The sequence below is a fragment of the Plectropomus leopardus genome, chromosome 10 (assembly GCF_026936395.1).
Source record: "Plectropomus leopardus strain MGB_pleo_1.0 chromosome 10, ASM2693639v1, whole genome shotgun sequence".
In the NCBI taxonomy this organism is placed as follows: domain Eukaryota; kingdom Metazoa; phylum Chordata; class Actinopteri; order Perciformes; family Serranidae; genus Plectropomus; species Plectropomus leopardus.
The window spans coordinates 35,210,527-35,226,670 of record NC_142185.1 but is presented as its reverse complement, the minus strand read 5'-3'; the positions used below and the strand labels follow the sequence as shown (position 1 = coordinate 35,226,670).

General features: G+C 41.2%; 1 protein-coding gene across 10 annotated transcripts in view; it reads left to right on the top strand.

The window, feature by feature from the left end:
* The window catches only part of dgkh (diacylglycerol kinase, eta), an 85,474-nt gene that overhangs the window by 57,599 nt on the left and 11,731 nt on the right, over positions 1-16,144 (top strand). For all 10 annotated transcript variants that reach the window (XM_088083734.1, XM_088083736.1, XM_088083735.1 and 7 more), the window contains 16 exons: positions 1,242-1,463; positions 1,690-1,781; positions 2,566-2,665; positions 3,014-3,317; positions 4,696-4,827; positions 7,412-7,546; positions 7,733-7,850; positions 8,028-8,138; positions 9,005-9,101; positions 9,997-10,104; positions 13,075-13,188; positions 13,301-13,435; positions 13,578-13,738; positions 13,871-13,976; positions 15,200-15,292; positions 15,882-16,001. In XM_088083734.1, the coding sequence (XP_087939860.1) occupies positions 1,242-1,463; positions 1,690-1,781; positions 2,566-2,665; positions 3,014-3,317; positions 4,696-4,827; positions 7,412-7,546; positions 7,733-7,850; positions 8,028-8,138; positions 9,005-9,101; positions 9,997-10,104; positions 13,075-13,188; positions 13,301-13,435; positions 13,578-13,738; positions 13,871-13,976; positions 15,200-15,292; positions 15,882-16,001 (2,148 nt within the window). The remainder of the gene's footprint in view (positions 1-1,241; positions 1,464-1,689; positions 1,782-2,565; positions 2,666-3,013; positions 3,318-4,695; positions 4,828-7,411; positions 7,547-7,732; positions 7,851-8,027; positions 8,139-9,004; positions 9,102-9,996; positions 10,105-13,074; positions 13,189-13,300; positions 13,436-13,577; positions 13,739-13,870; positions 13,977-15,199; positions 15,293-15,881; positions 16,002-16,144) is intronic.

Genomic DNA, 16,144 nt, shown 5'->3' with positions numbered 1-16,144 from the left:
TCCGACGCCCTGTCACAGAGGGGCTGTTACGGTGGCCGACGCAAAAATGTGAATATCTCTATCTAGAACCAGCGTTTGGTTTGTCTGTTCTGGGCTTCGGTAGAAACATCACACGTGATCTCTGTAGACGTGGACACGCTCCCTGAGTAGACTTTAATGATTTAAGATTTTAAGATAACGAAAACACAACAATTCTTATTTTCAGGTGATTACACACGAAAGAAAACTGATAAATAAACCCTCCAAAATCCTGCACACTGGACCTTTAAAATAAATCTGAAATTGACAATTATTGTCATTGTTGTGGCTCCATAAAATGTCCCAAAAAACTGGTCACTCAGTGTCTCCCAGATCCCAAAATGAGATCCTCAAATGTGCTGATTTGTCCACAACTCACAGATATTAAGTTTACTGTCACAGAGGAGGAAAGAAACGAGAAGAATGAACTTTTAAGAAGCAGGAATAATGAAAATTGTAGTTTTTTTTCTTTAAAAATGACTCAAACGAATCCATTAGCAATGTCGTTGGTGATTAACCCTTTAAAGTCTGAACTGATCAGTTGAGTTTTCTTGTGCTGCACTCAGATGCCTTTGAAAAGTACTTAAAAGTGATTTGATTTTGTGTGAAAATGTGCTAAAAAGAAATATTCTGCAAATTAAAATTAATTTAAAAAAACGTAAATGGTCATTTTAAAAACCAGAATAAGAAAAGAGACAAATGAGAAAAAACACCAAATTACCAAAAAACTAGAAAAATGCATTTTTTTAAATTTTTTGTTTATTTATGTATCACCCTTGTCAGTTTTCCACCTTTTTTGTTTTAGTTTTTATTTTTTGTGTACAAATTTTCAAGAATTTTCCTTATAACTTTTACTAATTTCACTGTAAATTTTTCAGGTCATTTCTTTTAAAGTTACTCAATGCCTTTCTCTCATGTTCTTGGAAGAAATCGGGGCCAATTTGCTTAAGTTTCAACGGTTCAGTTAAAAATAAATTACAATTGCCTGCTGCATTAAACACATTAGCTTGATAATCCTTTAGAAGTAGATTCGATGTGTCATCGGTCAGTTTGCCAGTTGAGCTTTTTGCCTTTGCTGCTGGCCGGCTTACATAAAGACACACACACACACACACACACACACACACACACACACACACACACACACACACACACAGAGCTCGCTGTGATTGCAGCAGGCGGTTATTCCCTGATGCCAAATAAACCCCGTGCACGTGTTTCAGTGCCAGCTGGGGGTGTTGCCGTTGGGCACGGGCAACGATCTGGCGCGGGTGCTGGGCTGGGGCCCTTCGTGCGACGATGACACCCAGCTGCCCCAGATCCTGGAGAAGCTGGAGAGAGCCAGCACCAAGATGCTGGACCGCTGGAGCATCATGACCTACGAGATTAAGATCCCGCCCAAACACAGCTGCCCCACCACGCCCGAGGGAGCCGACGACTGCCAGGTACTCGCAGGAGCTGACAGACATTCACACGCATCAGCAGACACAGTCAGAGCCAGCAGGAGGAGGAGGAGGAGGAGGAGGAGGAGGAGCACATGCCTGACATTTCCGTCTCAACATCACCTCAGTTTAGCCTCAAACTTCAGAAAGGAGCAAGAAAACAAGTCTCAAATTGTGAAATCTGCCTGTGTTTACGACTCTTACGTATTTTTCTGTTTTTTTTCTCCAGTTTCACATTTCAGCCTACGAAGACTCGGTCGCCGCTCACCTCACAAAGATCCTCAACTCTGAGCAGCACTCTGTGGTCATCTCCTCCGCCAAGTACGTTTGTTTTAACAAGAATGACCCCGAACTAGAATCAACAGAAAATAACCGACTACAGTACCGAAATTTGGGACAGCACAGATGTACAAAACATTACATTTCAGCGAGTGTTTGTGCTGACGCAGTCCTCTCAGAGATACACGATAAACACACGTTAAAGATACGCAGGTGTGTTACAATGATGTGAGCGTGGGAAAATACGATATTTTGCATGGCAATGTTGTATCAATGCACCGACACAAAGTATATATTTTTTAAATATGTAAATTATTGACATTGCAAATACAAATTAAACTTTTTGGAACATTTTAGAGAAGTAAAATCAGTTGGTTTTGCAGTCCACAAGATGCTTTTTTCTGCGATAAAAGAAGACTAAAGTGAGATGAACAGCCTGAAAGAGCCACGAGGCTCCATTTGACAGTTTTCCATAATTTATTTTTGGAAAAAAGGTAATAATTTGTAATTCAACGCAATATATGTTATAGCAAAACTCAGCATATCACAAAAACTATTAAAATGATAATTATATATTGTAACTAAAGTATCTTGATAATGTCATACTGTGGGGCCTTATAGATGATACCTTAATAAACTTTATTTTTAAAGTATATATACTTCGAAGCTGAAACAGTAATGCATTTCTGTCAGTACTTGTACACATCATGTGCAGAAAACACCTTTATCAAGAAAAATTACAACTTTAAGCTTAAAATAGTGACATATTAAAATGTCTCGTTTAAAATCTCACAAAAATTCACTGATGTTTTCCGTCTTTTTTTAGGATCTTGTGTGAAACGGTGAAAGATTTTGTTGCCAAAGTCGGGAAAGCCTATGAGAAAAGCGCAGAAAACGCGGAGGAGTGCGACACGATGTCTCTCAAAGTAAGACTCAAACACGATCGTCATCATCATCAGCCGCAGCCGACAGGCCACTCCCCTTAGACCAGATCTGTGTGAACGCTCCGTTTGAGCCTCCTCCTGTCCTCTCTCCTCCTCTCCTCTCTCCTCCTCTCTTCTCTCCTCTCTCCTCCTCTCTCCTCCTCTCCTCTCTCCTCCTCTCTTCTCTCCTCTCTCCTCCTCTCTCCTCCTCTCTTCTCTCCTCCTCTCCTCCTCTCTTCTCTCCTCTCTCCTCCTCTCTCCTCTCCTCCTCTCCTCTTCTCTCCTCTCTCTTCGCTCCTTCTCTGTCGTCTCTCCTCCTCCTCCTCCTCTCTCCTCCTCTCCTTCCTGCAGTGCGCCATCCTCAACGAGAAACTGGACTCCCTCCTCCAGACCCTCAACTCCGAGTGCCCCTCTCTGCCCTCGCTGCCCCACTCCACTCCCCCCATAGTGGAGGAGGAGCAGGAGGAGGAGGAGGAAGAGGAGGAGGCCAGCGAGGAGAGCCTGACGGAGCTGAAGGAGAAGCTGGAGGAGGAGGAGACGGAGAAGGGAGGAGGAGGCGCCCCGCACCAGCTGTTTAAAAGCAGGGAGCAGCTGATGCTGCGGGCCAACAGTCTGAAGAAAGCTGTGAGGCAGATCATCGAGCAGGCCGAGAGAGGTAACACACACACACACACACACACACACACACCTGAACACACACACACACACACACACATCTGAACACACACGCACACACCTGAACACACACACACACACACACACACACATCTGAACACACACACATCTGAACACACACACATCTGAACACACACACATCTGAACACACACACACACACACACACACACACACCTGAACACACACACACACACACACACACACACACACACACACACACATCTGAACACACACACACATCTGAACACACACACACACACACACACACCTGAACACACACACACACACACACCTGAACACACACACACCTGAACACACACACACACACGCACACACACACACACATCTGAACACACACACACACACACACACACACATCTGAACACACACACACACACACACACACACATCTGAACACACACACACACACACCTGAACACACACACACACACACACACACACACACACCTGAACACACACACACGCACCTGAACACACACACACCTGAACACACACACACGCACCCAAACACACACCTGAACACACACACACACCTGAACACACACACACACACACATATCTGAACACACACACACACATCTGAACACACACACACACCTGAACACACACACACACACACACCTGAACACACACACACACACACACACCTGAACACACACACACACACACCTGAGCACACACACACATCTGAACACACACCTGAACACACAAACACCTGAACACACACACACACACACCTGAACAGACCTGATCACACACCTTCGTCTTCCTCTTCTTCATCTTCCTCTTCTTCGTCTTCCTGTTCTTCGTCTTCTTCACCCTCTGTCTCTGTGGTCTTCTTAGTCTTTATCTGTGTCTTATTCATCTTTGTCTTCGTAGTCTTTGTCCTCCCTTGTCATCTTATTCTTCTTCATCTTCTTCTTCGTCTTCTTCTTAGTGTCCATCTCCTTATTTTTCATCCTTATCTTTGTCTTTGTCGTCTTTTTCTTAGTCTTCATCTCCCTCATCTCCATTGTCGTCTTCTTCATCGTCTTCTTCTGAATCTTCTGTCTTCATGTTTGTTTTCGTTGTCTTCTTTGTCCCATTCTTCATCTTCCTCTTCGTCTTCGTCTCCCTTCTTTCTCTTCTTTTTTGTCTCTTAACGGGAGCAGTAGAGAACCAGAAGTCTTTGCTGTCTTTGTCTTTGTCCCCTTTGTCTCAGAAACCCGTACGGAGACATCAACTCATTTTCATTTATCACGACGTCACAGTTTATGAAACATAACACACAGAAAGAGACGTGTGGACAGATGTGCCGTTCACTTTTGAATCGGCTGTCTTTGTCCCTCCTGTTTAGTTGTGGACGAGCAGAACGCCCACACAGACGACACGGAGCTGCCGTCCCCCCTGGAGTTCAGGAAGGACAGCGAGGAGGAGAACAGAGACAGTGAGAAGGACGAGGACACCAAAGAGCTGGAGGCAGTGACGTGTGAGTTCATCGCCGCTGTTTTAAGTCTCTGAAGTTTGCGGTTTGATATCTGTCCAAATCTCTGACCTGCTCGCAGACTTTTCACCTGCTTTCTGAAGCACTTCCATCCTGGACCGTGTCCAAAACACTTCGCCTGTCCAGCGCTCGCTGTCCGATGTCCAAGTCTCCCACTTCGCCAGCTGGCAGCGTTCTCCGCCACTTAAGACATTTTGTTTAATTAACAGTCGAAGTTTACTTTAAGAATATAACCGCCGATAATTTAATGATGTGGTTTTTATTGTGAGGCAGCTGTACGTCACATTGGTTCGATTTCTTCTTAAAACAGCAGTCAGCAATGAAGGAGGAAATGGCCCCAAAATTAACGAGAAAATGACCTGAAGATTAGTTTAAAAAAAATTAAAAAGAGAGAAAAAAACAATAAATAAATAAAGAAAAAAAGGAGAGAGGAAATTACCTGAAAAAGATGCTTAATTATAATTTATAATATATAATATAATAATATAATTATAATTTTTTGACATAATTTTAGATATGTAATTATAATGATTAATTACAATATAATAATAATAATAATTTTTCCACAGCTTTTTATAAATATATTTTTCCAACTTCTTGCAATTTGCAGAACTTGTTGATTTCTTGTCAAGTTGCTCATCTCATTTTTTTCTGAAGTTCAGAAATAAATTTGATAATTAGTAACACCTTTATAAATCTCTGTTTTATGCATTTAAATGTTACAGAAAAATATTTTTTAGCACTTTCTTTTGTTTTCCTTTATTTTTCTTTCCTTTTTTTTTGCTTTTTTCCACATATTTATTTTCTAACTTTTTACTCATTTTTTGCCTTTTCTTTGGCCGTGTCTTGTTAAGTTTCTCGTCATCTGCTTTTTATCTTTTTTAAAGAATAAAGCCAGTTAGCTCATGTATCAGGGGTTAAGATTAGGATTAGGTTATTATTAGGATTATTCCCCTTTTTGAAGTGCACCAAGTTGCACAGGTTTGAATGTCGCCACCTTGTGGGCATTACGCTCGCTGCACTCGGAGAACCAGACACACAGCTAATGGAAAATAGTGCTGCTGACGCAAATCATGTTTCCTGTCATAAATAAACTGGAGGATTAGAGCTTAAAGCGCAGAGAGACGCTGCTCTCCGGTGATATTCCACCTCTCCGTCCAGACCAAGCTGTTTATCTCTCCGTCTTCAGTCTGCAGAGAACTTCTTTAATAATAAATGATTGTACCTTTCGAGACTGTGGTGGCGAGGAAACTGTAAGGCCTGTGTGTGCCTGTTTGTGTGTGCCTGTTTGTGTGTGCCTGTTTGTGTGTGTGTGGATGCATTAGTGTGTGCAAACGTCTATTGTGCCTCAGTGTGAGTGTGTGTGCGACGACCACAGGATGTGTTATTGTCTTAGGGGCAGAAGTTCTTCCTGTTTATCATGGCGCCGCTTCCTTCCTTCCACACATTTTCCAGCCGCTGGAAGACGAGGAGGTATCAGTCTCTGCTTTGTGTTTCCTCCTCGCTCCTTCCTGAGCTGGACACAAATCAGAAAACACACTCAGAGCGAGCAGAGGACGAGAGCAGGAGAGATTTTTTAAATGCGTCTTTCAGTAAACGTGAGCCTCGCAGGCCGCCAGTCGTGCACGTATTGGTTGCCCCTCAGAGAGTTCACACGGTGTCATCGTGAGCAATGTTGCTGCGTGGCAATCACGCGATGTTCGGAGGCTGTCGCTGTGCGCTCACGTGGAAAAATGCACAACGGCTGAAAGCTAAAAAGAAGAGAGGCAACGTGAAGCTGCACTTACTCAGCGGCTGTGACGGTTCCTCACCAAACAGTCAACCAGAGCATATTTTAAATCTGCATTATTCTGAGTTTTCTTCCACTTTAACCCCTTGAAACCTGAATCGACGTCAGTTTTCTTGTTCAGACGCCTTTCACAGGCTATTTGACCCTTTTGGAATAGATGAGGAAAAAAGGCAAAGACCAACGTGACAAGAAATGTCCCACAAATTGCAAGAAATTAGTAAAAGGTGAAGAGAAAATTATCTAAAAAATAGGGAAAAAGGGAGAATTATTAGAAAATTATATCAAAAGATTGAAAAATGTCTTTATAATTATAATAATTTCATGTTTAAAATTATGTTAGAGAAAAAATATAAGTTTTTAGTATTTTTTTAATGTCATTTTATGTTTTTGTTGTTTTTTTAACTTATTTTCAAGTGATTTTCTTGTAACTTTTTTTGCTAACTTTTTGCCAATTTTTGGGCCATTTCTTTTAAGTTGCTGCCCATGTTTTTGAAAAAATCAAACCAATTTGCTCAGGGTTCAAAGGGTTAACTTGCATATTATAGTGATATTGCACGTATCGTATGTATTTTGTGTTTTCCACATATAAATATGTATAAAAATAATTATTTTTTATTACGTTTACTAAAAACAACAACAATGGCACAATTATACGTCAAAATACTTTTTTCAGAAGAATTACGGTACTTTATCCAACCCAAAGGTCCCAAGTTCCCAACGTTAAACGATTTGAGAAGATTAGAGGCATGTGATTAATGATTTTCGTCTCTGTGTGTCCAGCTGCTAAGAGTCCCTGTTCGCCCACGGAGCGGAGGGTGAGTCGCAGCACGCAGTCCTACGGCTCCTTCACCATCACGCCCTTCACCACCAGCAAGGAGAACCTCCCCGTCCTCAACACCCGCATCATCTGCCCCGGTAAACCCACGTCTCTGTGTCCCCTCCTTCACCGAAACCTCAATCAAACGCACCAGGACGAAATCACACGCACATTTCAGCCGTGCCTCATGTGACAGATGTCCGTGTGTGTGTGTGTGTGTGTGTGTGTGTGTGTGTGTGTGTGTGTGTGTGTGTGTGTGTGTGTGTGTGTGTGTGTGCGTGCAGGCTTGCGGGCAGGTCTGGCTGCCTCCATCGCCGGCAGCTCCATCATTAGCAAGATGCTGCTGGCAAACATCGACCCCTTTGGTGCCACGCCCTTCATCGACCCCGACCTCGACTCGCTGTAAGAGCTGCGTGTCTCCTCCCGTCCCCTCTCTGTCTTTCTGTCCATTCACGTGTGAATCTACGACCACGTCCCTGTACTTCTCTGTCTGTTTGTTCTTGATATATTTGTGTTTGAGCTCCAGCTTGACTGTTTGTCTGTTTGTGTGGCCGTTTTTGGATTTTTTTCTCCACTCAGAGAGGGCTACATGGAGAAGTGTGTCATGAACAACTACTTTGGCATCGGCCTCGATGCAAAGATCTCCCTGGAGTTCAACAACAAGCGAGAGGAGCATCCGGAGAAATGCAGGTGAGACGCTTTCCCTTTAGAAAAAAGACATATAATCGCCACAGGACAGTGATACTCAACTCACAGCCTGTATGGCCGGTATCGGGTGCCGGGTGCCCCCCAACCATTTAATACATAAAACAGCATCATTGTTTATCAAAAAAAAGTCCCAGTGAAGGATCCCCGAACCACCGGACAGAGGTCCTAACTAAGCCCCTGATGTCATATAGTCCTAGGAAAGTCCTGAAATCCTTGAAATCATCTAAAGTCTTACAAATGTACCAAAATCTAAGAAACATCCTAAAGATTTTCTGAAATTCTCGACATGTCCAAAGTCCGAGAAACATCCTAAAATCGTAGATATCTCTTAAAATCCAAGAAATGTCCTAAATCACCAGAAAAGTCCTAAAGTCAGAGAAATGTCCTAAAATCCTGGAAACTTTTAAAATCCTAGAAACATCATGATGTCCTTGAAATGTCCTAAAATCCTTAACATGTCTTGTAATCCTGGAAACTTCCTAAAATTCTAGAAATGTTTCAAGATCTGAGAAATTTCCTAAATCCTAGAAACGTCATAAAGTCCTTGAAATGTCCTAAACTCCTAGAAATGTCCTAAAATCTGAGAAATGTCCTAAAATCTGAGAAACATGTTTGGAGCTGCTGCGACTGGTCCTGCCGTCATTTTGCCCCCCAAAAAATCATTATTGGAGTTTTTTACTGAGTGAGACACAAGTTTCAGTTTCTCAGTATTTAAAGCTGCGTCGTCCATCTGTCTGTCCTCTGTCTAACAGCCACTCCTGTAAGATTTTAGGGCCTCTTTATTTCGTCTCACAGCCGTTTGTTTGTCCCCCTGACCGTTAATCCCTCCCTCTGTCGCGCCCTCACAGGAGTCGTACCAAGAACATGATGTGGTACGGTGTTTTGGGCACGAAGGAGCTTCTGCAGAGAACCTACAAGAACCTGGAGCAGAAGGTCCAGTTAGAGGTGAGACACGGAAAAACAGCACCTGCCTGAAGTTAAAGCAACGGTTCACTCACAAAATGATCATTTGGGAATCAAACACTCATCTGGTGTTACGTTGAATTTGTGAAGAGAACGTTGTTTTTCTCGCGTGCCTCACCGGTGAACGGAGGATCCGAAAGTGGAAGAAATTCTTGATGAATTGAAGTCATTGGGGTCCACGTTTAACCACAGCAAAAGTGTATGAAAACACACAGTTTTCATGCTGTTTAATCCAAAACGTGTGCTCTGTTCTTCAAAAACATGCCTTTTTTTACTATTCAAGACACTTCAGCATATGAGTAACCCACATGTGCAGCACGTGTTTGCTTTTTTCAGCTGTTTTTTGCATAAATGCATGTGTTTGGGAAGTGCTGAGCGTACAGATGATAAATGCGACCTGGATTGTACTGCAAGAGTTTGTGTGAGAGTTTGTTCGTGGACGGTTTGATATAGTTTTGCTGTAGTTTAACATGTATGACTTCAGTTATTTAAGAATTTTCTCAGTTTTGGATTTTTCTTTTATCGTGGCTGCATGAGAGTAAAGTTTTCTTCACAAATTCAGCGTAACATGGGGTGAGCAATCGATGCACAAATGGTCGTCTTGTGGACAAAAATAGCAAATAACATAATTTTTTTATTCAGGAAGTCAAAACTCATGTTTAGACATAAGTAACCTTGTTAATCACACCTGTTTTTGCTTTTTTATTTAAGAAATTTAGTTAATTTACAGCTTTTATCGCGGTTTTCTTCCTACCAAAGGTGTTAAATATTGCCTTGAATGTCCCTGAAAGCTGCAGACAGCCTGGATCTCTCAGACACACTCCCTCCCTGCTCCTTTCACTTACTGGTCTGCCCGGTTCTTATTTGTCTTTCCCAGTGTGACGGCCAGTACATCCCGCTGCCCAGCCTTCAGGGGATCGCAGTGTTAAACATTCCCAGCTACGCAGGCGGGACCAACTTCTGGGGCGGCACCAAGGAGGACGACGTGAGTACACTTCACAGTACGCTGGATAAATCTGTGTAATGGTCCATCCTGCCGAAAGCGCCGTCGGCAGGCGACTCAGATCACCTGCGGAGAGGAAAGGAGGTTTTTTTGGGTTTTTTTTTCCTCTTTAACCAACTGACCAGCGCTCCACCTCTCTGTCCTCCTGCCTCTCACTGTCTCAGCGTCGTTTTTTCTGTTGTTAAATACGAAAAGAGCGCCCGGATCCTGGTTTAGCATGACCCCGATAGCCCAGAGGTGCAGGGGGGGAGATGGTCTGGGAGATATTTGTGCTTGTTTGTTTAAGGCTCAGAGCACAAGGGCTGCTGAGGGGTTAGAGTCAGTGCACACACACACACACACACACACACACACACACACACACACACACACACACACACACACACACACACACACACACACACACACGTCAGTGAGCCCCTGCAGAGGTTACCCTTGGACACACATACAGTATGTGCATTTGTTATGTAACTGTTTTGCTGGAGAGGAGGAAGCAGGGAGAGGACATTCAGTTAAACTTAGTCACTGCACGCACACACACGTACTTTACACGCAAACCTTTTTCTTTATATAAGAATAAATCTACCTGTTCTGCCGACTAATCGTGCATTTATACACATAACAACTGATCTCTAGTTTCACCATAAAACACAGACTGAATTTATATAGAAATATGGAAAAAATACACATTATTGGTCAGGAATGTAACAAAGTGCAAACTTGTACTTAAGTAGTACTCAAGCAGAAATAACAAGTATTTAAGTACAACTTTGAGTTAGTTTTTTGTAATGCCACTTCATACTTTTACTCCACTACACCTCTGAGAGAAATACTTTACTTTTTACTCCACAACATTTATCTGACATCTTTAGTTACTTTACAAATTTACATTTTTTTGCATAAAACTGAAGATATTTTATAAAAAAGGATGTACAGATAAAACAGTTACTTGACTTATGAATTAGTCGATTGATAGAAAATTAATTGACGACTATTTTCTTAAATATTTAAGTCTTTTTCTGTGATTTTTTCTATGTGGGATGTTTTTTTCTTCTATTTTTCTAACAATTTGGGTGTTTGGGGATGTTTTTTCTGTTTTTTAGGGAGGGCTTCTATAATTTTTTTTGAAAAAAACATTTTTTTAAGGTTTTGGGGTATGATGTTTTCCTTTTTAAGTTTTTTTTTTTCATTGTGTACTCTTACATTTAATACTTAAAATATATTTTCCAGATAATGCCTACATGATTTTACTTGTGTAACATTTTGGATGCAGGACTGTTACTTGTAACAGAGTTTTTTTCACAGTATGATATTGGTCCTTTCACTAAAAGCCTGAATACTTCTCCCGTCACGGTTTCTGTTCTCCGCGCGTTTCCTCCTCTTCTTCAGCGTGAGATGCAGCATTTTTGCTGGATGTGTTTTGGTTTCCATCTAGTGGTCTGAGCGACACACGGCAGCACGTCTGATCGTGTCGTTTGATCATTTAATCTCGCCCGAATGTTACCTACCCAGCAGTTTTTCTGCTGCGCCTCGCTCTGTGCTCTCGGGCAGATGCTGACTCGTCGTTGCTTTGACCTTTTCACGGGCAGTTTGCCGCCACAGATCGATAGCCGTATGTCGGGAGCTTCTCCTCTCAGAAACGTTTCATTTCTCAGTCAGGCTGCAGCTAAACTGAGCTGACAGGAAAAAAGTCTCCTTTCAGGCCGGATTTTAAAATCCTCCCTGTCACAGTTACATTAAAGGATGAGTTTGGCAATATTTTATGTTTTTCTCACCGTTATCAAATGTCATTTATCCTATTTCATGTGAAGCTTATGGTTTAATGATTTGAGGTGAATATCTGATTGCAATTTTTATGTTAGCAATTTTTGTTATAATTAATTCACAGAACAGACTTTTTAAAGTAATTTTGTAATCATTATTTTTTTTTAGTAATTATTGTTATTATTTTTAATTATTATTAATTTATTTATGTTTTTCTTCTTTTTAAATCAACATCACAGGTCATTGAAAGCCAGCCAGGATGGGGAGGGGAGGTTTCAAGTTTTTCGTGTGGAGTTTTATTGGGCACAAATGGATGAGATTCGGCTGGGAATATACGATATGCTATTATACTCATTGTTATCATTTGTTATTATACTCTGCACAAAAATAAAACTAAAATTAATCACACACCAGAAAGGAAAATCACAGGACTCTCTGTGGTTAACGTTGGATGTTGATTAAATTTTCTCCCAGGATTGTTTTTGAATCAGACACTCAGAGAAAAGTCGATTTCTATAATTTTTTTGTAAAAAACACACATATACACACACATATATACAGTTTATATGATATGATTTGAATTTGTGGGAGAGAGAAGTGTGGTCTTATCATTATTTTTCTTAAAGCAGTATTGGGGAATTTCAGCTGCAGCATTTCAGCGTCCTGAAATCTGCAAATCCACTGATAAATACAACACACACTGACTCTTTAAAAGAGATTTAAATTAGGGGTCGACAGATTATTGGCCTGACCAATAATCCAATGAGCTGATATTAGGCATTATGCCGATTATCTGCATCAGCATTTTATTTTAATGATCCCCAATAAAATTAATTAATTAAAACATGCAAGAAAAGTGTCAGCGTGGGAAAACTTTTACTTTGTAAAAGCTCACGGAGCTGGGATCTTTCTGTATTTGATGTTTTGATGTATTTGCTAAAGGCATTTAAACAAAACTTTGAATGAGTTTGTTTTATTCAAAATTCGACATTTTGAAGAAAATATTTTCATTTTTATGCATATCTGAACCAAATATCAGTTACTGGTGTCATTCACTTCCATTAATCGGCATCGGCCCTAAAAACCAATATCGGTCGACCCTTAATTTACATGGTTGGTTGCACACACAGTCAGCAGAGGCACCACGGTTACACACGTCATCTCTGAGCTCAGTTTTGTGTCGTGCAGATCTTCTGCGCCCCGTCGTTTGATGATAAGATCCTGGAGGTTGTCGCCGTTTTTGGGAGCATGCAGATGGCCGTGTCCAGAGTCATCAAGCTGCAACACCACCGCATAGCACAGGTGAGAACACACACACACACACACACACACACACACACACACACACAATATGAATAATAGAAATACATGTAAGAATATGTTCCTCTAATCGAAGCCTCTCTGTGTGAATCAGTGTCGAACAGTGAAGATCACCATCCTGGGGGACGAGGGGGTTCCCATTCAGGTGGACGGAGAGGCCTGGATCCAGCCTCCGGGAGTCATCAAGATCCAGCACAAGAACAGGGCTCAGATGCTCACCAGAGACCGGGTGAGCGGGGACGGGGAGGGCGGCGGCGGTCTGGAAAGTTTTAAAAATGAGCGAGGAGGTTCAGAGTCGTGCTGGTAGATGGACTCTGCCTTACAGGAATCGGTTTACATGATCTGTGCTCACGCTTTGATTTTCCCCGCAGGCGTTTGAGAACACGCTGAAGTCGTGGGAGGACAAGCTGAAGTACGATAAGCCTCCTCTGCGTCCTCACCTCTACCCGCAGCAGTCCGTGGATCTGGCTACAGAGGAGGAGGCCGCCCTGGTGCAGATGTGCGCCCGCGCTGCAGAGGAGCTCATTACAAGGTAAACACGCACTCCGTGAATATCAGGTCTCAGTCTGCAGGTCCGCAGGCCGCACTGATACACGAAGCATCCAGGAAATCAGCTCTTTGTTTTTCCGATCGTGGTCGGTAACGCTACTCTGTCTGATCGCAGGATATGTGAGGCTGCGAAGACCAATGGGCTTTTAGAGCAGGAGCTGGCCCACGCTGTTAACGCCGCGTCTCACGCCATCAACAAGACACACCCCAAGTTCCCCGAGGTGAGCCTCCAGCACCAGTCACGCAACATAAAGCTGCTTAACCCTTTAAAAACCGGGACAGACGTCTGTTTTTCTTTACCTTTGAAACCCAAATTCTTTCCAGAAACATGGGGGGAAACTGGTGAAAATCAACAAGAAAACAGCCTGAAAATGAATGTTAAAAATAGGGGAGCGAGAGAAAGAGAGAAAAAATTAAAATTAAAAAATTAAAAAGAACCCTAACCCTCCTCAAAAAAGGGTAAAATGTCCAGAAACTCTATTTATGATGAAGACCTATATATTTATATTAATATTAATATTCTCTATTTATTTTATTTTTAGTATTTTTTTCACATGATGTTCTTGTTTGTTTTTTGTTTTTTACTTCCATTTTCTTGCTAATTTTTAGGTAATTTTCTTGTAACTTTTTACTAATTTTTGCTAATTTTTCAGTCACTTCTTGTTAAATTGCCTTCTTTACATGTTTTTTTGGCAGAAATCAAGCCAATTTGCTCAGGTTTCAAAGGGTTAATTTATTGTTTTAGTTGTTAATGGTTTGAAGGCAGTGAGCAACTTAACGAGACAGCCCAAAAATGAGCAAGAAATTAGTAAAAGAAAAAGTTACAAGAAACGTTCCTAAAAAAATAAACAGAAAAACAGAAAGAAAAAAAGTGCAGAAAAATTAGAAAAATATATATGTGTAGTTTTTGTACTGCAACAAAATTTTCAAAATATAATGATGAATATTATAAATATCGTCTTCAGGACATTTTTCTCCAGTTTTGTTTTTCTTAAATTCTCCTCTTTTTTAAAACCAATTTTCGGGGAATTTTATTGTCACATTTTACCAATTTCTTAAAATTTGTGGGGCATATTTTGTGAAGTTGCTCGTTGCCTTTTCCCAAGTGTTTTTGAAATAAATTAAACCAATTTGAAGAAATTAACATAACTGAAGTTAACCCTTTAAAACCTGGAGTGACATCAGTTGTCTTGTGCCGCTTTTAGACACCTTTCAAAAGTATTTTACTCTTTGAAACATGACCAGATTTTTGTGATTTATCTCAAAAACATGGCAACAAAGGTTTTTTCTTTTAAAATAATTTTCTTGTACATTTTACACATTTTTCGCTAATTTTTGTGTCATTTCTTCCATGATCCCATGTTTTTGAAAGTATGAGTTTTCTGCACAAGATTATTAATTAATAATTAATTAATTATTAATTAAGTGTTATTAATGTTTCCAGAGTCTGACCAGAAACACAGCCATAGAGGTGGCCAGCACTGTCAAGGCTCTGTACAACGAGACCGAGTCTCTGCTGCTGGGCCGAGTCTCTCTGGTGAGTCATAGAGACGTTTTTATTTTTTCTGTTGCTCTACCATACTGTGACATTAAAGAATAATTGTGGTTGATTATATGTAGGTATCTTCTTTTCTGTAGTCAAATGTGGAGCTTAAACATCGACCAACCATAAATCAGTTTAAAATAATGAATAAAAATATGATTTTTCTGGAGGGATGAAGAGGGGGTTTGATAATCAGCAGGTGCTTACGCCAGTTAATGTTTATTTTATAGTTATTTGATATTCATTTTTCTTCTAGTTTATCCTCTTTTTCTGTAAATAACAATGTAAAATTGTAAATGTTTGATCTGGAGTATGTGGATGTATGCATATATGTTTCATTAATTGGAGAATGGGTTTAAATTCATAAGGAAAATTCAGTGATTTATGGGGAAGAGGTGGCATTAAAAAACTCAGCATTATTTATTTATTTTTTTATATTGTCTGCAAATATTACTTATTTTGTCTGTCTGCTTTTTGGTATAACACTTTCTTTATTTTCTTTTTTACATACTCAAAATCAAATCGGAAACCCTCACAGTATGCTGCATGTCGCTGATTTCGGTTTGTGTTCCCGCTCTTGCAGCAGCTGGACCCGCCGGAGGAGGAGCAGCTGTCCGGGGCTCTGCAGAGTCTGGAGTTAGAACTGGGCAAACTGGGAGAGATCCCCTGGCTCTACCACATACTGCAGCCCAACGATGAGGAGGTGAGCAGCTTCAGCCGACACGCGCGTGAACACGAGCAGCAGTGTGTGTAGTTTTTCTACGAGAGATAGATGCAACATTAGCGCAGCTGTGTGAACTGTATGTCTGTGGTGTCGAGTGGCTCCACGTAACGGGAGAGCTGAGT